This window comes from Carcharhinus amblyrhynchos, chromosome 2 (assembly GCF_965287045.1).
Source record: "Carcharhinus amblyrhynchos chromosome 2, sCarAmb.v2.hapA, whole genome shotgun sequence".
Classification (NCBI taxonomy): Eukaryota; Metazoa; Chordata; class Chondrichthyes; order Carcharhiniformes; family Carcharhinidae; genus Carcharhinus; species Carcharhinus amblyrhynchos.
The window spans coordinates 13,389,245-13,412,390 of record NC_137325.1 but is presented as its reverse complement, the minus strand read 5'-3'; the positions used below and the strand labels follow the sequence as shown (position 1 = coordinate 13,412,390).

General features: G+C 44.8%; 1 protein-coding gene across 1 annotated transcript in view; it reads right to left on the bottom strand.

Moving 5' to 3' along the window:
• The window catches only part of slc6a19a.1 (solute carrier family 6 member 19a, tandem duplicate 1), a 41,625-nt gene extending 18,814 nt beyond the window's left edge, over nt 1–22,811 (bottom strand). The window contains exons 1-2 of the mRNA XM_080202501.1: nt 22,358–22,811; nt 1,715–1,855 (exon numbers count right to left, since the gene is read on the bottom strand). Coding sequence (XP_080058627.1) covers nt 1,715–1,855; nt 22,358–22,559 — 343 coding nt within the window. The 5' untranslated portion in view covers nt 22,560–22,811. The remainder of the gene's footprint in view (nt 1–1,714; nt 1,856–22,357) is intronic.
• Nucleotides 22,812–23,146: the final 335 nt, after the last annotated feature.

The window sequence follows — 23,146 nt, the reverse complement described above, 5'->3', positions numbered from 1 at the left end:
AATTGTGCACTTGCACCCCTCTAGGGGTCTGAATTAACTACAAATGAGGGGCAGAAACTACAGCACAATGAGATTTTTGGGCTTCTGCTGCTTTCCATCAGAGTTCAAAACTGCAAATTCTGAATCTAACAATGGACAATTCTGCCCATTTCAAACTCAGGCAGTTGTCAAATTTCTTCTCCGTGTATGGGGGAAATGATCAAAGAGGCACTGGAAAATGACAGAGGAAGTCTGCATTTCAAAAGCTTTATTCTCACAATCAGATTGTTGTCAAAAAGAAAAGCAGGGCTAGGCCATTCGGCCCTTCAAGTCTGCTCCGCCCTTCGATCAGCTCATGGAAACTCTACTTTCTCACTTTATCCCAAATTCCTAAAAACCTATCAATCTGTGTCAGGAACATACTGAATGCCTGAGGCTCACTGTGGTGGGGAATCCCAAACATTCACAACCCTTTGAGTGAAGAAACTGCTCCTCAGCCCTAACTTGCAGGCTTCTCATTCTCTGGTTGAGAGCAGGTCCAGCAGAAACATCCTACAGCATCTACTCTGTCAGAACTTTGAAATGTTCAAATTAGTTCACTTCTCCTTCCTCTGAACCTTAGGAATATTGGCCTACGCCCCTCAACCTTTCCTTGGAAGACAATCGCCTCATCCCAGTAATAGTCCTTTCTTTCACATCTTTCAAGGCAAGTATATCCTTCCTTAGGTAAAGAGATCAAAGTTCTATACAGTGCCCCAAGTGTGCTCTCTGCAAAGTCCCACTGAAATGTAGTAAACCTCCTTCACTCTCAAGTAAAAAATAACTTACCATTTGCTTTCCTGCTTACTAACTGTGGTTTCATCTGAACATTGGGTGATTTTGTACAAGGGCACCCAAATCTCCCCAAATACCAAAGTTTCCCAGTCTCTCACTTGTCTGTCCTGGGCCTGCCGCAGTGTTCCAGTGAAGCTCAACACAAACTGGCACCTTACCTTCCGGCTAGGCACTTCATAGCTTTCCAGTCTCAACATCAAATTCAACAACTTCACATGATTAGCTCTACTCCACCTCAATCCCTTTGTTTTCATTTCATTTATTTTTTAACTGTTCTCTACCTTTTATTTCTTTATTGTCCTTCTTTACTTTTCTTCCTCCCCCCCCACTCTTTCTCCCGATTTTATCCCCTTTTCTCGCCCTTTGGTTTCCTTTTTCCCCAATTTTACCTCTCTCATACCCATTCCTCTCCTCCCCCCCCCCACATCTTTTCATGGCCATTCACACCTTCCATTCTCTCTATGGGCTGCCATTAGCAGCCTTTCCCTTTGTTTTTGTGGCTGTGACTCATCTTCCATTCCCTCACCCTACAGTATAAATATCTCCCACTTTCTACGCCTTTTAGCTTTGACAAGGGGTCATCTGGGCTCCAAATGTCAGTTCTTTCCCTCCTTACAGATGCTGCCAGACCTGCTGAGATTTTCCAGCACTTTTTCTTTTGGTTTCCTAGTCCCTCGCGTTTCGAAAAGTATCTGGCTTTTCTATTTTTCCCTCTAAATTTCGCAATTTACCTCCTCACACTCCATCAGCCATGCTCTTACTCAATCACTCAGCCCGGTTATATCCCTTTGTAAGTCCTTTGAGCCTCGCTCACAGCGTTCTCCCGCTGTCTAACTTTGAATCGTCAGTAAACTTGCACACGTTACACACGGCACATGCAATTACACCTCGGGTCACTTACCCATTCCCTTTAGATACGGGTGAATAGAACTCCAGACCCCCACGCTGCCTTTCCGTAGACGCTGCCCAATGGCAAACTCGAGGTGCAAGAGCGGGACACCCTCGAGCACCAGCAGGATGAGAAACGGGATCATGAACGCTCCTGCAAAGAGGGAAAATATATTGAGGCAAAATGGGAACAGTTCACCCCTCCAGCCTTTAACATTGCTGTGCTTGTCGAAGATGCTCGACGCTGGGGACTGGAACACTTTTCATTTCTGACAGGTACATTTTCCAGTCTTGCCCACTGCAGGAATTTGTGGGAAAATTTGACGGACTATTTAAAGGTCCACTGATCTTGGATGGGAATTCCTGGCCTTGGGGTGAGCGTGCCTGGAAAATTCTACTCATAGTGTCAGGACCCAAGCACCTCAATGTGAGGCACATTGCTTTCATTCTGTCCCAGCCATGTGTCTCAGCCTTAGCCTTGGAGACTACTATTTTGCCATTTCTTTCCACTTGCAACACCAGTGGTCCTATGCGTAGGAGACTACCTGTTTGAGACAAAATTTCAAAGTTTCATGTTCTTAAATATACTTTTGTTTAAATGCAAACACTTAGCTGGAACTAAATGATTTGCACACTTTTTAAAGATTTTACAATCTTGCTTTATTTCGAAAATGCATAAGGATTTCTCATTGTTACATGAATGCGGAGTCAAAAAGTTGCAAGGAATGGGTTATATTTTAAAGTAAAAGGTTTACTTATTAGTCACAAGTAAGGCTTACATTAACACTGCAATGAAGTTACTGTGAAATCCCCCTAGCTGCCACATTCGGGCACCTGTTTGGGTCAATGCATCTGACCAGCAAGTCTTTCCGACTGTGGGAGGAAAGCGGAGAACCTGAAGGAAACTCATGCAAACATGGGGAGAACATGTGAAGAAACTCCACACAGACAGTGAGCCAACCTGGGAATCGATCCCGGGTCCCTGCCACTGTGAGGAACAGTGCTAACCGCTGTGCCACCATGCCGCCCTCTACAGTGTCAAGGCAGTGTAGTCATGATATTATGAAACAATGATACTGGGGAGGTATATAGATGATTTCTTAAGTCAAAACAGTAGTTTATTTACATCGAGCTCTCGAACTTCACTGGCATTAACCAGGCCTATTAACGTGACTGTGTTTTACTATTGCTTTCATTATGTGACTCTAACTTTTCAGAATTGGTGTTAGGCACTGTACGCTCATGATTTCATGAACTGAATTGAGATTGCCCAAACTGATTCTGCATAGAATTATTTGAGCCAACAAAGTAGACCATCCGCCTTGAGTAAAATTGTGTCCAAAGTTCAGCATTTAACACACTGTGGCATCCCAGCTCATTTGGACATTGGGTGGCTCGGGTGGTGAAGGCACACCTGTTGCTCGAATTTACAACCATGGGCAAACAGTTTGGATTGCAGTTGTTATTTAAAATCCATGTGCTCACGTGTGGGTCAACAAAACGTGTGGACATTGTTTAAGTAATTTTGCAGCTACATTACAGATAAGCTAAAGGGTTGATTGACTCTGTTTTCAGACTTATCCTGTGCTTCTCCCCAATTAAGCGCGTGCATGCTTGAATGGCCTTATTTCTTATACCAATGGACATCTTTATAACTAAATTATAGCCAGACGGAAAGTAAACAGCATTGAATTCAACATAAAAGTTCAACTTGTATAAAACGTAAGATGAGAGGTCATACAACACCGGGTTATAGTCCAACAGGTTTAAGAGGGAGAATTCAGTGTAGCCAATGCACCTAACTAGCACATCTTTCAGACTGCAGGAAGAAACCCATGTAGACACGAGGATTTGAACCCGGGTCCCTGGCACTGTGAGGCAGCAGTGCTGCATTCGACTCAGACAGAGAGAGAGATAGAGAGACAGAGAGACAGAGAGAGAGAAAGAGAAAGAGACACTAGCTGGAATTTCAGTGGATTGGCTCGCCTGTTCCGATTCCGGGGGCAGGCAAGGCTCGGAGAATGGCATTCTCCTTTGGCCTCAGGAGAGATCATCTGATCCTTGAGTGGCCCACTGTGTCACCCTTTAATAATTAGAAAAATCACCAATGTGGAGAAGATGAGAGGTCACCCTGACACCAGGTTTAGTCCAACAGGTTTATTTTTAATCACAACTTCCTGGAGCGCTGCTCCTTCGTCAGGTGCAGTCACAAGATATATAGACGGAGTGACAATAGCCCAACAATACCAGGTAATCAAAGGATAAGCACAGACGGTGTAGGCCGGCTGAATAACTAGTCTTTACAAGTAATCATGAGTGCTAATAGATAAATGCAAGCAGTTCAGTATAATCAGTTTGTCTAAAGTGTCAACAGGCTGTATAACAAGTGAAGGGATGACCTAAGAACTGATAATCTAAGGCAGGGAAATAATTGCAAACAATCAGAGAGTGAAGTGGTGTTAAACACTGTGCAAACTAATTCAGATAGAGAGATCATCAGCCCTAATCAAGATGCGCACGGTGTCAAAACAGGACAGTGAGGGAGGCTTTTCCCTAACTGTTCCGGTGTGGAGAATGTGCCTCTATCTCACACTTGGCACTACGTCAATTAGCGTGGATAGAGGATTGGTTGTCTAATAGGAGGCAGAGAGTGGGGGTTAATGGGTGCTATTCAGATTGGCGGATGGTGACTAGTGGAGTGCCCCAGGGGTTGGTGCTGGGGCCTCAGCTATTTACCATTTATATAGATGATCTAGAGGAGGGAACCGAGTGTAGAGTGTCGAAATTTGCTGATGACACCAAGATTGGGGGAACGGCAAATTGTGCGGAGGGTGTGGAGAGTCTACAGAAGGATCTAGATAGGCTGGGCGAATGGGCCAAGAAATGGCAAATGGAATTTAATGTTGGCAAGTGCGAGGTGGTCCACTTTGGTAGGAATAATGGTAGGAAGGATTATTACTTGCGTGGAGAAAAACTGCAGCAGGCGACGGTGCAGAGGGACCTCGGGGTCCTTGTTCATGAGTCGCAAAAACCCAGCTTGCAGGTGCAGCAGATGGTCAGGAAGGCAAATGGGATGCTGGCCTTCATCGCGAGGGTGATTGAATATAGAAGTAGGGAGATCTTGCTGCAGCTGTATGGGGCATTGGTGAGGCCACAGCTGGAGTACTGTGTGCAGTTTTGGGCGCCGTACTTACGCAAGGATATTTTGGCCTTGGAGGGAGTGCAGAGGAGGTTTACTAGGCTGATACCGGAGTTGAGGGGGTTGAACTATGAGGAGAGGCTGAATAAACTAGGTTTGTACTCGTTAGAGTTTAGAAGAATGAGGGGAGATCTCATTGAGACGTATAAGATGATGAATGGGATGGATAGGATAGAGGTGGAGAGACTCTTCCCGCTCAGAAAGGATAGTAGGATTAGGGGGCACAGCCTCAAGATAAAGGGGGGGCGGTTTAGAACGGAGTTGAGGAGGAACTTCTTCATTCAAAGGGTGGTGAATCTCTGGAATTCTCTGCCCGTTGAAGTGGTGGAAGCTGCCTCGCTAAATATTTTTAAGACGCGGATTGATGGGTTTTTGATAAGAGAGGGGATTAAGGGTTATGGGGAGAGGGCGGGAATGTGGAACTGAGCCACGACAGATCAGCCATGATCTTATTGAATGGCGGGGCAGGCTCGAAGGGCTAGTTGGCCTACTCCTGCTCCTATTTCTTATGTTCTTATGTTCTTATGTACTTCTCTCAAGGAACCCTGGGAAGGCAGATAGAAGATTAAGCAGACACCAAAAACAGGAGTCTTGGTAAACAGAATTCCACATTTTATACATTTTAATTAAAAAGAAATCAAGGAGAATTTCACAAACACAAAGAGATGAAAGAAATTCTTTGGGTGAAAAATGTGAGGTGTATTTATCAATAGAGATAAAGACAAAATAAGAAAGCAATGAGTAAACTTTCAGAAATTTTTAGGACTATCAGAGTAACTGCTTCAAGTCTTTCATTTATAGAACAGACTGCCATCTCGTGCAGCCTACCTGAATTAAGATGACGTATTCAGAATTAAACTATGTATAGATTCTTGGGGTTACAGGGATAAGGTGGGATTGATGTTGGTGCAGGCTCGATGGGCTGAGTGGCCTCCCGTAGGGATTCTATGATTCTACCTTAAAAAGACTGAGAGGTATGGGAACTCTGACATTAAGATAGTAAGGAAATGTAAATGATCGTACTGGGCCTGCACAAGCCTTAAAATCAGGGAAAATTTGGGATTAAAATATAACTTATTTATCATTCAATTCTTCCTTGTATATTCTCTGCTAGGGCTGGTTACTTGGCCTGGTTGTGGTTCCCTTCATGGTATATTGGCCAGATTTCTTTCTTCATGGGTGAAACTTTACGTAAGAATATAACAGAATCGCGGAATTACGGTTTGGTTACAGCACAGAAGGAGGCCATTTGGCTCACAACGGTGGTGCTGGCCCTCTGAAGGAACAAATTCACCCACTTCCTCAGCTTCTCCCTATAGCCCAGCTGAGGAAGTGTGTGAACTGTTCCCTCAGAGGGCCAGCACCACCGTAGGGAGAAGCTGGGCTTACTGATTCAATTTCCTCTCAAAGGCCTCGATTGATTCTGTCTCCACCACACTCTCGGGCAGCACCTTCCAGTTCCTAACCACTTGAATGTGAAAAGGTTTCTCCCTCTATCGCCATTGTTGATGACCTCAAATCTGTGCCTTCGGATTCTCGATCCTTCCACCAATGGGAACTATTTCACTCCATTTACCCTGTCCAGCCCCCTCACGATTTTGAACACCTCGATCAAATCTCGTCTCAACCTTCTCCTCTCCAAGAATAGTCCCAGCCTCTCCGATCTATCTAAGTAACTGAAGTTCCTCATTCCTGGAACCTTTCTCATGAATCTTAGTGCACCCTCACGGAATAGAATCATAGAATCCCTACAGTACAGAAGGAGGCCCATTGAACCTGCACCGACAACAATCCCACCCAGGCCCTATCCCTGTAACCCCATGCATTTACCCTGCTAATCCCCCAGGCATTAAGGGGCAATTTAACACGGCCAATCCACCTAATCCGCACATCTTTTGATTGTGGGGGGAAACCGGAGCACTCGGAGGAAACCGACGCAGACACGGGGAGAATGTGCAATTGAACCTGGAACCCTGGCGCTGTGAGGCAGCAGTGCTAACCACTGTGCCATTGTGTCACCCTCTCTAATGCTTTCACACTCTTCCTAAAGAGTGATGCCCAGGACTGGAAGCAATACTTAATTCAGGCCAAATCAGTGCCTTGTACAAATTTAGCTGCCTTGCTTTTATACTCTATGCTCCTATTGATAAAACTTAGGATGCTGCATGCTTTATGAAGCAATTTATATACACGTACACCCAACTCCCTCAGCTCCTGAATCCCCTGTACAATTATACATTTTGCTTTATATTAGATGGGAATTTATGGCTGTTTCCACTGGCGGGATCTTTGGGTCCTGCTGACGGCGACCCCCTCCCCACACTCAGCTGAAGGGCAAATGAGGATGGGCAATAAATGCCAGTGAAATCTTGCAAGGGTGGCACTGCTGCCTCACAGCGCCAGGGACCCAGGTTCGATTCCCAGTTCGGGTCACTGCCTGTGTAGAGTCTGCACGTTCTCCCCATGTCTGTGTAGGCTGTCTCTGGGTGCTCCAGTTTCTAAAGACGTGTAGGTTAGGTTGATTGACCATGCTAAATTGCCCCGTAATGTCCCAAGATGTGCAGGTTAATGACGCAAATATGCGTGGTTATGGGGTAAGCCTGGGTAAAAGCCAGAGCAGACTTGATGGGCTGAATGACCTCCTTCTGAGCTGTAGGGATTCTGTGGTTCTATGATTCAAATGGCCAGCGTTCCAGGAGATGACAAAGAAGATGCCTCAAAGGCCCTCTGAAACTCTCATTGAAACCCAGCAGCAGTGACCTTATCGTCTGGGGGCAGTTGGCTCCTAAACATTCAAAATGGCGACAACCTGTCCATCAAGCTGGATCACGCTCGGAGATCAGACACCTTAACGATGAGGAAGAGCAGCGACAGAGAGGGAAGTAAATCCTGCATTCCGGACCCTTTTACCTCATCGGAAATCCTGTCCCATGTGCCCAAAGACCAAAAATCACCCTGTTCAGTCACATAAAGACCGGTGGGAGAAACTCACTATCCTGCGCGGAGGTTGCTACGGTAAGACGTCTCACAACACCAGACTAAAGTACAACAGGGGTTATTTGGAATCATGAGCTTTCGGAGCTTTGCTTCTCCCTCAGGTGAGTCAACTGATGAAGGAACGGTGCTCCGAAAGCTCGTGATCCCAAATAAATCTGTTGGACTTTAACCTGGTTTTGTGAGACCTCTTACCATGCCCACCCCAATCCAACGCCGGCATCTCCACACCATGTGTAGATGTTACCCTCAAATTGTCACCGCCAAGGAGAGACATCATGTTTTTTAACTTTGTTTAAACCATAATTTTGTCAGTCACTTCACCCTTAGAACAAACTTTAATGGGAGATGTGTAGAATTAAAATAATTTTTGTTTTAGCCATTGAATCTTGTGATACTGACTGTTTGTAATAACACATGTAAAATAATTTGTCGTTTGAGTTATATTGGAAATAATAACAGCCACGACCATAAGACCAGCCCTACCACTCAAACAGGTTTACTTTGAGCACAATAGTGTTTTCTTATTAAAATCATGATTTGGAACGGTACAGTGCCACACAATGATTAGCTTTATATCCCCCTCGGGAGAAACAAAGCTTGTTTATTTCTTGATTCAAAAGGTTTCTTCATGTTAATGCGATCAAACTGAAGAGAGTGCGGGAACTGCAAATCAGGTATTAACAGAGCTGTGTTGAAGATCTCTGGCCAAAGGAACATAGGTCTGGAAGCAGAAGAGAAATTGCTGGAAAATCTGACCCTAGGGTCATCTGGGCTCGAAATGTCAGCTCTTTTCTCTCCTTACAGATGCTGCCAGACCTGCTGAGATTTTCCAGCATTTTCTCTTTTGGTTTCAGATTCCAGCATCCGCAGTAATTTGCTTTCATCCAGAATATAGGTCTGGGTTACTCAATGATGTGTAGAGGAATTATTCAACTACTGGGACCATCATCTGACATTCTTCTCACACTTTAACTAAGGGCTGGCGTACCACAACCAGAAGCACAATCCTTTTTAATTTGCTTTGATTTGATTTATTATTGTCACGTGTATTGGGATAAGTGAAAAATATTGTTTCTTGTGCAATATGCATACTGTTCATAGTGTACATCGGGGAGAAGGAAAGGAGAGGATGCAGAATGTCATGCTACAGTTATAGTTAGAGTGTAGAAGAAGATCTGCACCCTAACTATACATCCTATAATGGCAACAGGGAAGAATCTGTTCTTGAATCGGTTGATATGTGATCTCAGACTTTTGTGTCTTTTTCCCAATGGAAGAAGGTGGAAGAGAGACTGTCTGGGGTGCATGGGGTGATTACGCTGGCTGCTTTCCCAAGGCAGTGGGAAGTATAGACGGAGTCAACTACATTGATGTGGATCTGGAGTCATCTGTAGGCCAGATCAGGGAAGAATGGCAGATTTCCTTCCCTAATGCTGATGACACGAAGATGAGTGGAAAAGCAAATTGCGTGGACGGTGTGGAAAGTCTGCAGAAGGATCTGGATAGGCTGAGCGAGTGGGTGAGGACCTGGCAGATGGAGTATAATGTTAGCAAATGTGAGGTTATCCACTTTAGCAGAAATAATAGCAGGAGGGACTACTATTTAAAGGGCGAAAAGCTGCAGCATGCTACGGTGCAGAGGGACCTGGGGGTCCTTGTGCATGAGTCGCAAAAACCCAGTCTGCAGGTGCAGCAGGTGATCAAGAAGGCGAATAGAATGTTGGCCTTTATAGCGAGGGGGATAGAATATAAAAGCAGGGAAGTCTTGCTGCAACTGTACAGGGCACTGGTGAGGCCACAGCTGGAGTACTGTGTGCAGTTTTGGTTGCCGCACTTGCGCAAGGATATATTGGCCTTGGAGGGAGTGCAGAGAAGGTTCACTAGGCTGATACCGGAGATGAGGGGGTTGGACTATGAAGAGAGACTGAATAGACTGGGTCTGTACTCGTTGGAGTTTAGAAGGATGAGGGGGGATCTTATAGAGACGTATAAGATAATGAAGGGGGTGAATAGGGCAGAGGTAGAGATATTCTTCCCGCTTAGAAAGGATAGCAGGATTAGAGGGCACAGCCTCAAGATAAGGGGGGAGCAGTTTAGAACGGAGTTGAGGAGGAACTTCTTCACTCAAAGGGTGGTGAATCTCTGGAATTCTCTGCCCGTTGAAGTGGTGGAGGCTGCCTCGCTAAATATATTTAAGACACGGGTAGATAGGTTTTTGACAGACAAGGGAATTAAGGGTTATGGGGAGAGAGCGGGAAAGTGGAACTGAGCCACTTCAGATCAGCCATGATCTTACTGAATGGCGGGGCAGGCTCGAAGGGCTGGATGGCCTACTCCTGCTCCTATTTCTTAACGTTCTTATGTCCTTAAGGAATATTAGTGAACCAGATGGGCTTTTGACAATGGTTTCATGGTTGTCATTAGACCTGCCAATTCCAGATTTTTATCAAATTCAAATTTCATCATTTGCCACGGTGGGATTCAAACCCAGGTCCCCGGAGCATTATCCTGTTCATTCATGATTTTAATTAAAGTTATTTTGATACTGTGACAGAAATCTGAATGGAGTGATTCAGGAAACGAGAACAGATTCGGGGAGTGACAGAACATTCAAAAAATATAGAAAGGCTATTGAAACTATCGAGTGCAAATTTTTCAAGGTTAGACAAGGAATGAGGTATTATATTTATGAGGAGAGACTTGAGGTTATTGGGAACTTTTCCAACACAAGAAGGAAGGAAGACAACGCATTGGTAGAGGCTTTTCAAATTCTGAGTAGTTTTAATGGAGTAAACAAGGAGAGGCTATTTCTGCTAATTGAAGGTTCAGTCATGGATCATCAGTTTAAAATGATGAAGAGAATGGGCAAAGCAAATGGAGAAATTTCTTTACTCAGTGAATCATTAAAATGTGGGAAGTTTTACCTTGAGGGAGAGACAACTGCGTCCTTTCCCAGAAAATACTGGCAGCAGAGGGAAATAGAAGGAATGTGAGGCAGCGGGATTAGATTTTGATTGCAAAATGCTAGCAGAGGCACAATGGGCTAAGTGGCCTCCTTCCTTACACAAGCTGCTCTGGATCTAACACTGAACTAGGTGAAGTTGCAGGGCAATTGGGGAAGAAAAGGTAAGGTGGATGGAGGTCCATTTAAAAAGCTTTATTTATTAGTGTCAGCTTACATTAACACTGCAACGAAGTTACTGTGAAAATCCCCTAGTCGCCACACTCCGGTGCCTGTTTGGGTACACTGAGGGAGAATTTAGCATAGCCAACGCACCTAACCAGCACACCTTTTCAGAGGAAATCGGAACACCTGGAGGGAACCCACACAGACATGGGGAGGATGTGCAAACTCCATACAGACAGTGAAACAAACCAGGAATTGAACCCAGGACCCTAGTGCTGTGAGGCAGCAGTGCTAACCACTGTGCCACTCGTTACGTTACCCTATGGGAGAAATACCACTTCAAATCTATCATTATGCCTCAGGATGTCCCACATGGTTGCACAGTGCTTAACACTGCTGCCTTACAGCTCCAGGGACCTGGTTTCGATTCCAGCCTCGGGTGACTGTGCAGAGTTTGCACGTTCTCCCCATGTCTGCGTGGGTTTCCTCCAAGGTTTCTTCCCACAGACCGAAAGACATGCAGGTTAGGTAGATTGGCCATGCTAAAGTGCATCTTACTGTCCCGAGATGTGTAGGGACTAGGTAATATGCTTTGTTGAAGGCTCGGTGCAGATTCGATGGGCCGAATGGCCTCCTTCTGCACTGATTTCTCACACTGAAGCTCAATGCTCCTGAAATGATTTGAAATCGTATCTGTTGGCGGCAGTTGTACAGATTGTAGCTGTTTACAAGGCGCTGGTCCATTGTACAGTGCTCACAACAGCTTTCTAAAAGGGTGAGTTAATCATTTACTGTGAAATACCCATAAAGCAAAGCAAAGTGCTCTCCAATAAGCCTGTTATGGTTTTAAAGCCTAATTAAGGGAAGGCAAAACATGAGATTCAGGTCAAACTGTAATGCTAAAGGTTCCCAATTAATTGTTTATAACATGAGCGCTCTCCTCACTCATTTTGTCTCCTCTGACAACTAGTGAAAATGTTGTAAATATGCAGAAAGATTCCATACGTAGGAGTACATAGAATTACAATGTTATAGAATCCCTTCAGTGCAGAAGGAGGCTATTCAGCCCATTGAATCTGCACCACTCACAATCCCACCCATCGCCTTATCCCTGTCGCCCCATGTATTTACTCTGCTGGTTCCCCTGACACAAAGGAGCAATTTAGCATGGCCAATCAACCTAAACTGCACATCTTTGAGCTGTGGGAGGAAACCGGAGCACACTCATGCAGACATGGGGAGAATGTGCAAACTCCACACAGACAGTGACCCGAGGCCGGAATTGAACCCGGGTCCCTGGTGTTGTCAGGCAGCAGTGCTAACCACTCTGTCACCGAGCCACCCCATATTGGATACAGAAACAGACCATAGGATCCGACCAGTCCATATTGTTGTTTGTGGTCCTTTTGAGCCTCTTCCCATTTTTCCCAATCCCTCTGAGTGGTCCAGTTTTCTCCCACACTCTGAAGATGTGTGGGTTAGGTTGATTGGCCATGTTAAGTTGCACCTTAGTGTTAGGGGGATATGCAGAGTAAATGAGGGGGATAAGGTCCGGGTGCTGCAGGCTTGATGGGCCCAATGGCCTCTTTATGTTCTGTAGGGATTCTCTCAATCTACCATCTATTCCCTTCCCCCTCAAACACTCCTCTAGTTTCCCCTGAAACAACATCTATACTATTCACTAATCAACCGTCCCCTGTGAAAGCACCCGTTCTTTGGGTGAAAATGCTTCTTCTGAATTCCCTGCTGGATTTCTTAGTGACCATCAAATATTGATGGCTTCTAGTTATGCTCTTCCCCACAGGAAGGAAAGTTCTGTCTGTATCCATTCTGACAAAACTTTTCACCATTTTAAAGGCCTCTATTCAGTCACCTACTCAGTTTTCTATTTTTAAGAGTAACAACAGGCAGACTGTCAATTCTTCCGTGTGAAGTAAACTCATGTATTTCATGTTTGTAGATCCTCTCTGCTCCCTCTACAGTGTCTCTATTCCTTCTTTCAATATAGCAACCAAAACTTTACACAGCTCCCAAAGTGTGCTCTAACCAAGATGCAATACAGGTTTAACATAACTTCCCACTTTTCCATTCTTTGGAAATAAAGTCTAGTGCCTTGTTTGTTATTTTACACATGGCCGCACACTTTAAGTGATTCACATTTCAAGATCCCTTTACTCCTCGAATATTGTCAACAGTCAGAATCTCAAGTAATTTATTGCAATCCTCCTCAGTTTTAATTAGCCACTCTCTTCCAGCCCACCCCCAATTGGTGTAGTTTGCAAATGTAGGAATTACATTTTTGATTTGGCAGTGTCAATCGTTAATTTGAGTTGTTGACAGCAGTGTTCCCAGCACCAATCCCTGTGGGACACCATTTCCCATCTTCTGCCACTGAATAGGGTGGCACAGTGGCACAGTGGTTAGCACGGCTACCTCACAGCGCCAGGGACCCCAATTCAATTCAACCTCGGGTAACAGTCTGTGTGGAGTTTGCACATTCTCCCTGTGAGTTTCTAATGAGCATCTTAACGTTCAAATAATGTTTCCTCTGCATAATTTGCTTATTATTTTGGTACAAGGGTGACATCCAGCTGTAGTTTCCTCCCACAGTTGAAGATGGATTGATCAATGTGTAGGGTAACAGGAATAGGGTGTGGGATTAGGCCTCGGTAGGGTGCTTTTTCAGACAGTCAGTGCAGTGTCGATGGGCCATCTATGGGGACTCTCTGATAAGCTGCTGTTTACAACACTATAATAAACAGGAAGGATAAAACAGCTAAATTATATGGAGAAAAGTACACTTAACAGTAGAATGAATAAAACAAAGTTCAGTTCATCCATTAGCTCATTTTCTCAGCCCTGTGATAACCTTTTTAATACTGTGCAGTTGCAATTTTTCAAACATGGAATCATCTTTGACTAATATAGTTTAGATTGTAATTATTAAGAACTCACTTGATGTTGTGACAATTCTCATTGCCATCTTGGACTCTATGTTTGATTCATGAAGTTAACTAACTCCTTGAAACTCCACACTGGTTAGCCTCACATGGGGGAGACAATAGCCCAGTGGTATTAGCGCTAGAAATCCAAAATCTTAGCTGGGGTCCTGGGTTCAAATCCCACCATGGCAGGTGGTGGAATTTGAATTCAGCAAAAAACATCTGGAATTAAGAGTCTACTGATCACCATGAACCCATTGCCCTTTAGGGAGGGAAATCTGTATCCTTACCTGGTCTGGCCTACATGTGACTCGAGAGTTATAATAATGTGACTGACTCTCAACTGCCCCCTGAACAAGAGCAACTCGGGATGGGCAATAAATGCTGGTCAGCCATGTCCCAGGAATGAATAAAATAAAAATACGCACAAGCTGTAAAAAGGCTGTATTCAAACATTGCCCAAGACCTTCTAAAATTAACCCTCGATAACAGAATTGTTGATTAGCCAGAGAATCGAGTCTGCACTGACAACAACCCCACCCAGGCCATAACTCCACATGTTTACCCGCCTAGTGCCCCTGACACTAAGGGGCAATTTATCATGGCCAATCCACCTAACCTGTGCATCTTTGGAGTGTGGGAGGAAACCGGAGCACCCTGAGGAAAGCCACGTATCAACCAACTGAAGAACAGCTTCTTCCCTGCTGCCGTCAGACTTTTGCATGGACCTACCCCACACTTAGTTGCTCTTTCTCTACACCCTCGTTATGACTATAACACTACATTCTGTACCCTCTCCTTTCCTTCTCTGTGAACAGTATGCTTTGTTTGTATAGTGCGCAAGAAGCAATACTTTTCACTGTATGTTAATACACGCAACAATAACAAATCATATCAAATTAAATCAGGCAGACACAGGGATAAATGCAAACTGCACACAGACAGCGACCTGAGGCCGGAATTGAATCCAGCTCCCTAGCACTGTGAGGTAGCAATGCTATACCACCATGTTACCCGTAAGCCTTGAATCTTGAGCCTGCCAATTCCATTAAAACCTAAACAGTGAGAATGAAAAGAATTGGATTTATCCTGGGAGTTTAAAAAAGTTAGCTAAAAAAAAAAGTGAACAATTTCAATGTTGTGGTTATTTTTTTGAAGGGTGTAATACAAAAAATATTTTATTACAAAGTGCTCATTTTGTTTCAAATAAAATAGACAGCTTGAAAAGTAGGTTTGCTGTGAGTTTCTAATGAGCATTCAAATAACATTTCCTCTGCACAATCTGTTTATTATTTTGGCACAAGGGTGACATCCAGCCGACACTGTGAGTGATCAGGAGAAATTAATCCCGAAATATCGGTAAAATTGTGGATGTCCCCAAAAAATCTTTATCCCAAACAATACTTTTAAATTTCATTTATTCTGTGGCTATAATGAAATCTTCAACTGTTGCATTGGACGTGAGTCAGATATTCATATCACTCATTCTGTGGGTAGGTGATTCCTCCAAAAGCTGATTCAAGTGTACGTGGTCAATATACGTCCTGCACCAACTCACCCAAAGTACTCCTCCTCACATTTTGTAAATCCCAAAGTTTAGCTCCAAAGCTTTGGCCTCATGGAGTCATAGAGCTTTACCTCACCAAAGAGGCCCTTCAGCCCATCATGTTTGCATCAACTACCAAGAACCTATCTATTCTAATCCCATTTCCCATGGTGCCACCCCAATTTAAAAAGAAATCCTTCTCCATCCCTCCTGTTTCTTTTAGCGATGATCTTAAATCTGGGTTCCAGTCCTCCTGTCCATAATGCAAGTTCACCACAGGATTCCTCGTCTTTGACCTGCTCTGGAACCACATTATTTCAGTTTCTGACCAATGATAACTCCCAGGATCGGTCTTGTTTTTTGGTGAGGTTGGTGATGTGTTTTAGGTTGACTGAAGGGGCGCACGGCAATTGGCCTTTGTATTCCTCGACTGTGGAGAGGACCTGGAGCAGAGGGGGGCGGTGAAGGCAGAGACCTCCTTGTGAACCTGCTCCTGGACCATAACCTGGTCCAGGCAGCGGGCAACCAAGGGGGTCGTCCGGCCCAACTGTCTGCCTCTTTACCGTGGCTACATTCGCAGCCGGGTATCCTTGGAGAAGGAGCATGCGGTGTCCGAGGGCCTTCTGTGGGCACCGCAGAGACTGGGGTGTATTATCGACCCTTTTAATTGCATTTTAGTTAGACTTTTTAAGTTTCCTTTCTACATTGTTTTTCGTTTCAGGCAGTTCCTTCTTTTTGGGGCTGCCCCTTTGAATTTATCCCTCAGTTAATATGATTTATGTTAATTACTTAACCAAAAAGATAGACTGTGGAGAGGAAGGATCAGTTGGAGATCTTGTGGCTGCTCTACAGTGACTCCTGTTGAACAATATGTGCTTGTGCATGATGTAGGGTGCAAGATGGTGGGTGACTGGGGCCTATGGATCCACATCCCAGCTTGAGGCAGTGTATTCAAGAGAGAAAGATGGAGGAAGTTAGGAAAGAAGGAATCACACGCAGTGACTCACAGGGACTCATCGGAGACAATTGGATCTTTAACAGGAACCAGATCAATATTTGAACTAGAGCAAGGTGTAGGGTTACAGGAAGAATGCATGGCTCTAGGATTCATTCTGGATTTCCCCAGCGAGAAACTGGCAAGAGTACCATCGATGGAATGTCCTCCACTTGGCTTTTGTAGAGAGAAATCAAAGGACATTAAGCAGTTTCTCATTTCTTATTGTGAGGATCATTGCGAGGGGATTTACCAGAATGGTTCCTGGGATGAAGGATTTTAGCTACAGGTCAGGTTGGAAAAGCTAGTTTTGTCCTGGTTGGAGCAAAGGAGATTGAATGGCGATTTTGATAGAAGTGTACAAGATTTTGTTTTATTCATTTGTGGGACATGGGCATCGCTGGCTGGCCGTTATTTACTGTAAGAAGTCTCACAACACCAGGTTAAAGTCCAACAGGTTTATTTGATAGTAAACACCACTAGCTTTTGGAGTGCTGTTCCTTCGTCAGGTGAGTGGAGAGCTCTGATCACAAACAGGGCATATAAAGGCACACACAGTTTACAGAATACTGATTAGAATGTGAGTCTTTACAGCTAATCTGCTAATCAAATCTTAAAGGTACAGACAATGTGAGTGGAGATAGCATTGATCATAGGTTAAAGAGATGTGTATTGTCTCCAGACAGGACAGTAAGTGAGATGTTGCAAGTTCAGGCAAGTCATGGGGGTTACAGATAGTGTGACATGAACCCAAGATCCTGGTTGAGGCCGTCCTCATGTGTGCAGAACTTGGCTATCAGTCTCTGCTCAGCGACTCTGCGCTGTTGTGTGTTGTGGAGGCTGCCTTGGCCTTCTCCAAAGTTCTCCAATATTCTCCAAGGCAGCCTTCACAACATACGACAGCACAGAGTCGCTGAGCAGAAACTGATAGTCAAGTTCCGCACACATGAGGACGGCCTCAACCAGGATCTTGGGTTCATGTCACACTGTCTGTAACCCCCATGACTTGCCTGAACTTGCAACATCTCACTTATTGTCCTGTCTCTTTAACCTATGTTTAATGCTATCTCCACTCACATTGTCTGTACCTTTAAGACTTGATTAGCAGATTAGCTGTGAAGACTCACATTCTAATCAGTATTCTGTAAACCGTGTGTGCCTTTATATGCCCTGTTTGTGATCAGAACTCTCCACTCATCTGACGAAGGAACAGCGTTCTGAAAGCTAGTGGTGTTTACTATCAAATAAACCTGTTGGCCTTTAACCTGGTGTTGTGAGACTTCTTACTGCGTTTACCCCAGTCCAACGCCAGCATCTCCACATCAGTATTTATTGGCCATTGCTAGATGCCCTTGAAGGGCAGTTGAGAGCCAACCATATTGCTGTGGCTCTGAAGTCACATATAGGCCAGACCAGATAAGGACGGCAGATTTCCTTCCCTAAAGGACATTAATGAACTAGATGGGTTTTTCTGATCATTGACAATGGTTTCATGGTCATCAGTAGATTCTTAATTCCAGATATTTTTTAATGAATTCAAATTCTATCATCTACCATGGTGGGGTTCAAACCCAGGTCCAACAGGACATCAGCTGAGTTTTTAGATTAAAAGTCTAGTGATAATAGCACAGGCCATCAGTTCAAAAGGTTGAAAAGGATGAAACGGTTAGGAGACATTGGAAAAGTTCACACACTAATTAATGGTAAGGGCTCAGGGACAGGATTAAGGCTTTAGACAAGAGATAAAAGGGAAGATGTGAGGAAAGAGGGTTTTATTTTCACAGTGAGTGGTGATGATCCAGAACTCATTGTCTCCAAGGTGTTAGAAGCTGAGCTGATGAATGATTTCAAAAGGAAATTTGACAGGAAATAAATTTACAGGAATACAGAAGGAGAACTTGAGACTGGCTGGATTGCTCTGCAGACAGCTAGCATGGATTCAATGGGCTGAATGGTTTCCTGTACTGACTAGATGACTCTCTAAATCATTGTCCTGAAAGCTTCTAACCCTTATACACTGTGATGCTGAAACTGTGTTGAGGGATAGGGGTTCATTTCTTGCATTCACAATGGGGGGGCATGGTCACAGGGGATCTATTGAATGGATGAAGCATTCTGGCTGTATGCCCTCAGTGTCCCACAAAGCATGTCGTGTGAGTTGTTCTCTGCTGGAGTAGGGAATCATTTCCGGAATGTATTCATCTGAAGGTCCTCTCTGTGTTCTCTCAGTGGAGACATCAAACTACGTGACATAAACTTGTTAACATCGCCTCTAAAGTTCTGATCACAGAATGTATGGGGACAGGGCTTTCAGCCCAAACTGGCCCATGACGGCCAAAAGGCCCATCTAAGCTAACTCTGTTTGCCTGCATTTGGCCCATAAACCTTTCCTATCCATGTATCTGTCCAAATGAAAGTTGTCAATGTCTCAACCACTTCCTCCAGCAGCTCATTCCACATACGTACCACCCTCTGTGTAAAAGAAGTTGCTCCTCAGGTTCCCATTAATCTTTTCCCCTCTTAACCTAAACCTGTAACCTCTAGTTTTCGATTCCCCAACCCTGGGAAACAGACTGAGTGCATTCACCCCATTCATGCTGCTTGTGATCTCTATAAGATCACCCCTCATCACGCCTCAACCTTGTATTCAAATACCTCCAGGACCTCTGTAATCCTCTCCAGCCTCAGGACGTTCTGAGGTGCCTGCGTTCCTTTAATTCTGACCTCATGAGCATCCTCCATTTTGATGGGCTCCACCATTGGTGGTCAGTTGACTAGGCCCCAATCTCTGGAATACCCATTTGCTGCACCTCTCCATCTCTTTACCTCACTTCCCTCCTTCAAGACACTCCATGAGGCCCACCACTTTGAGCAAACCTTAGTTCACCTGACCTAATATTCCCATTGCTGCTCGGTGTCATATTTTGTTTTAGAATGCTCCTGTGAAAAGCCCTGGAACATTTTGGGCAGAGTTTTCCCATCCCTCTTGCCACGGGAATCATAGCAGGCAGGACGGGATGGCGCAAAGGTCCGTTGACTTCAGGTGGCATTTTCCAGTCTCGGGGCGAGGGTGGCTGGAAGATCCTGCCCCTTAATGTCTTTAAAAGGTGCTATATAAATGTAAGCTGTTGTTAGAGGCATCGACACTAAAATACCAGGGGGAGGAATTTCAGACAAACACATCTGCCAAAATCTTGCTGCCGTTTATACCAGTGGGATCTGGTGGTCTCGCCAATGGTGCACCCACCCCCCTACCCCCCCCGCAGTGAGTTACCCGGCGGTGAGTGTTGCACTCAGCAGGAACCCCATCGACACCAGAAGGACCAGAAATCAGATCCCACTGACAGTAAGCGGCGAAGGAGAAAGAAAATCCCACCCATCATGAGTTTGCACATCAGTATCGCATGCAGCAATTACAGAGCCTACATTTTCCAAAGTACACATTTCAGCTAGCTCCAAATATACGGAACTCTCCCTGGTGTAAGGCATTTTCCTGCCTCCTCACTTTAAGCTCTATGACTCCATTTCATGGGATTTCAGTGCAGAAGGAGGCCATTCAGCCCATCGAGTCTGCGTCAACAACAATCCCACCTAGGCCCTATCCCCATAACCTTACATATTGACCCCACTTAGCCCTCAAACCCCCAGGACACTAAGGGCCAATTTAGCATGGCCAATACATCTAACCCACACGCCTTTGTTCCATGGAAGGAAATCGGAGCACCTGAAGGAAACTCACACAGACACAGGGAGAATGTGTAGACTCCACACAGACAATCACCCAAGCTAGGAATCAAACCCAGGTCCCTGGAGCTGTGAGGCAGCAGTGATAACCACTGTGCCATCGTGCCGTCCCAGGTTTCAGCATGAAAAAGTTGGGGTGAGTCCACCCCTGCTCCGGTTGGTTGTTCCACAATCATCCTACAGCAGTTGTAACGTTAATTGGTTCAATTCCTATCTGGGCAGGAGACCCCACCTCAAAGGGTTGCTGGCCAACTAAAGGCCACCACCTCTCTGGTCCCAGCAGCACCACCAGGTCATCGCTGGGACTGCAACAGTCCCAGCCACAAGGAGATGGAGCTGGAGATGAGGATTGGTACGGGTATTATCGCCATAGCTGGACTGGAAGATCACAGCAAGGGGTGGGCAGCATGGTGGCACAGTGGTTAGCACTACTACCTCACAACACCAGGGACACGGGATCAATTCCAGCCTCAGGTCACTGTGTGGAGTTTGTACATTCTCCCCATGTCTGCGTGGGTTTCTTCTGGGTGTTCCAATTTCCTCCCACACTCCAAAGATGTGCAGGTTAGGTTGATTGGCCATGCTAAATTGCCCCTTAGTGTTAGGGGGGCTAGGTAGCGTAAATAGATTGGGTTAGGGGATAGGGCCTGGGTGGGATTGTGGTACATGCAGACGTAATGGGCCAAATGGCCTGTAGGGATTCTATGATTTTATAAGGGAAAGGATGTGAGGGGAGTGGAGGATGGCCAGGGTAGTCAGGCCATAGGGGCAGGCAACTGGGGTGGGAGGAAGATTTTGTTGTGTGTGAGGGGGCCCTCTGATAGGCCCAAAGAGGCCCATTAGGAGGAACAGCCCTACCGTTACCCCCTCACCAACCTGCTCAATGAAAGCAGCCAAGTTGGCATGAGCTGCCCCTGCCACCCTTGAATATATTCAAGAGGCAGCTGGATATAGTACTTGGGGCGAATGGGGAGAAAGCAGGATTAGGCTATTGAGTTGGACAGTCAGCTGTGGTCATAATGATGGCGGAGCAGGCTCGAAGGGCCAAATGGCCTCCGCCTGCTCTTATCTTCTATAAATCCAAGCAATAACTGGATAAAGTCCTGGAGTGACCATTAATCATCATAACAGGCACACAAAGAAACCATTCGGCCCAACAAGTCCATGTTGGGTTGAAATTGAGAATTGCTAGAACTTTTGACACAGATTTTACATGTTTGGTCAATTTTAGTACATTTTCCTGAGAATTACCAATTCCTGAGGAACATGTACACAGCTTTGTTTTAGTTTCTGCCCCATAACGTAAAGAACTGGCTCTACAGAATAGAATCAATCTGTCATTCAGCTGCAGTGGGTCATTTTATAACTTTAAAACCCAGTTGACACCGTACGGCAGAGTACATCAGATTGTGTTCATTTTAACATTGTATTCGAATAGTACTTTGCAAAATAAACACCACAGCAGCAGCATGTAAACACTGCTGATGCATAAATGAACAGCACCTTCTAGAATGATCCAGTTGCGTTGGTCCCCTGTATGTTACTTCAACCTTTGGGCAAACTCAATGGTTATTTTCCTCCTATCCTGCTGCTGTTGTTGCTGAATTTGACTGGGATATTCAGAGAATATTGCTGGGATACATCAGTTACCAGGAATGAATACCAATGCTACCATAGCTGGCCATTTAAACTCTTATGGGCAAACAGACAAATATGAAGGAAACCTCAAACTGAAGTACTCAACCTCAACCTCAACTCATGCTATCATCTTTGAGTTTCCCTTTACACACAGCTGTGCAGAAGGTCCCAGAGCTCCTTTAAGAGTACAGCTGATATTTTAGCTGGAAGACATGTACCCATCACAATGAATAAACTCCGGTGAAGAAACATATTTGTCAAACACATTTCCCACCTCTAGCAAAAAGAAACTGGCTTGTAATCACTGTGAGGTGGTCACTCTTACCCCTATCCTGTATTTTAGGATTAACGTCACCCTGCGCTTTTCAATTTGGCTCAGGCGCCAAAATCCCTTGAGCAAATTCTGAAACCCCTTTTTGCTTTTTAGCACCATTTGTCGACCGATACTGAACGGAATTAAGTTACATACCTCCTCCATGGCTCTGACAGAGGTAAGGAAAACGCCAAACATTTCCTAATCCCACACAGAATCCGACACATGTTAGCATGTACTGAGCTTTGTTGTCCCACTTGGGTCGGTCATCTGCCTCTTCGGTCTCCCTCTTCTCCAACTCTTCGTAGGAGGGGATTCTATCTTCCAAGCCAGGATTTGGTAGAGCGAGTCTTGGCATTGTGACTCAGAGACAGTTTTGCTACCCTGCACAAGCAACGCTGTCTCTGACTGGGAACAGACAGGCAGGAGGGGGGTCTGAATAAAGGTGGAAGGATTGTTGACTGAGTGCTTTTATATTGAACCTTTAGCACCATCACCTGAAAGTGTATATGCAGCAGACAGACGTGTCAGCAGAATGCTTAATTAACCCACTAAAATCTGATAATTATTAATACATTTTATCACCCAGAAGATTACTTCTCAGATTCAACCGTGGGTTCAGTATCAGAAAATGATTCAGTTTTGTTGCATTTGCCTCTCAGTGTGGCTGGAGATTATAAAACATCTTTGTCCCCTTTACTGATTAACCTTTGCTTGCAGAGTTTCCTTTACGAAACGGGAAATAAAAATCAGCACTTTTTACATGAACAGATTAGTTGTAGCTGCAGATCAGGGAGCTCAGAAATGTAAAGAATGCGATTATACTTGTGAAAAACATGACCATTTCAGTAAGCCTCTCCCTAAGGATGCTTTTCAAACTGCTAATGGCATTCTCAAAGTGTTCTCCACATCAAAGATCCAAACTGAAGAAAGATTAAAACCTCA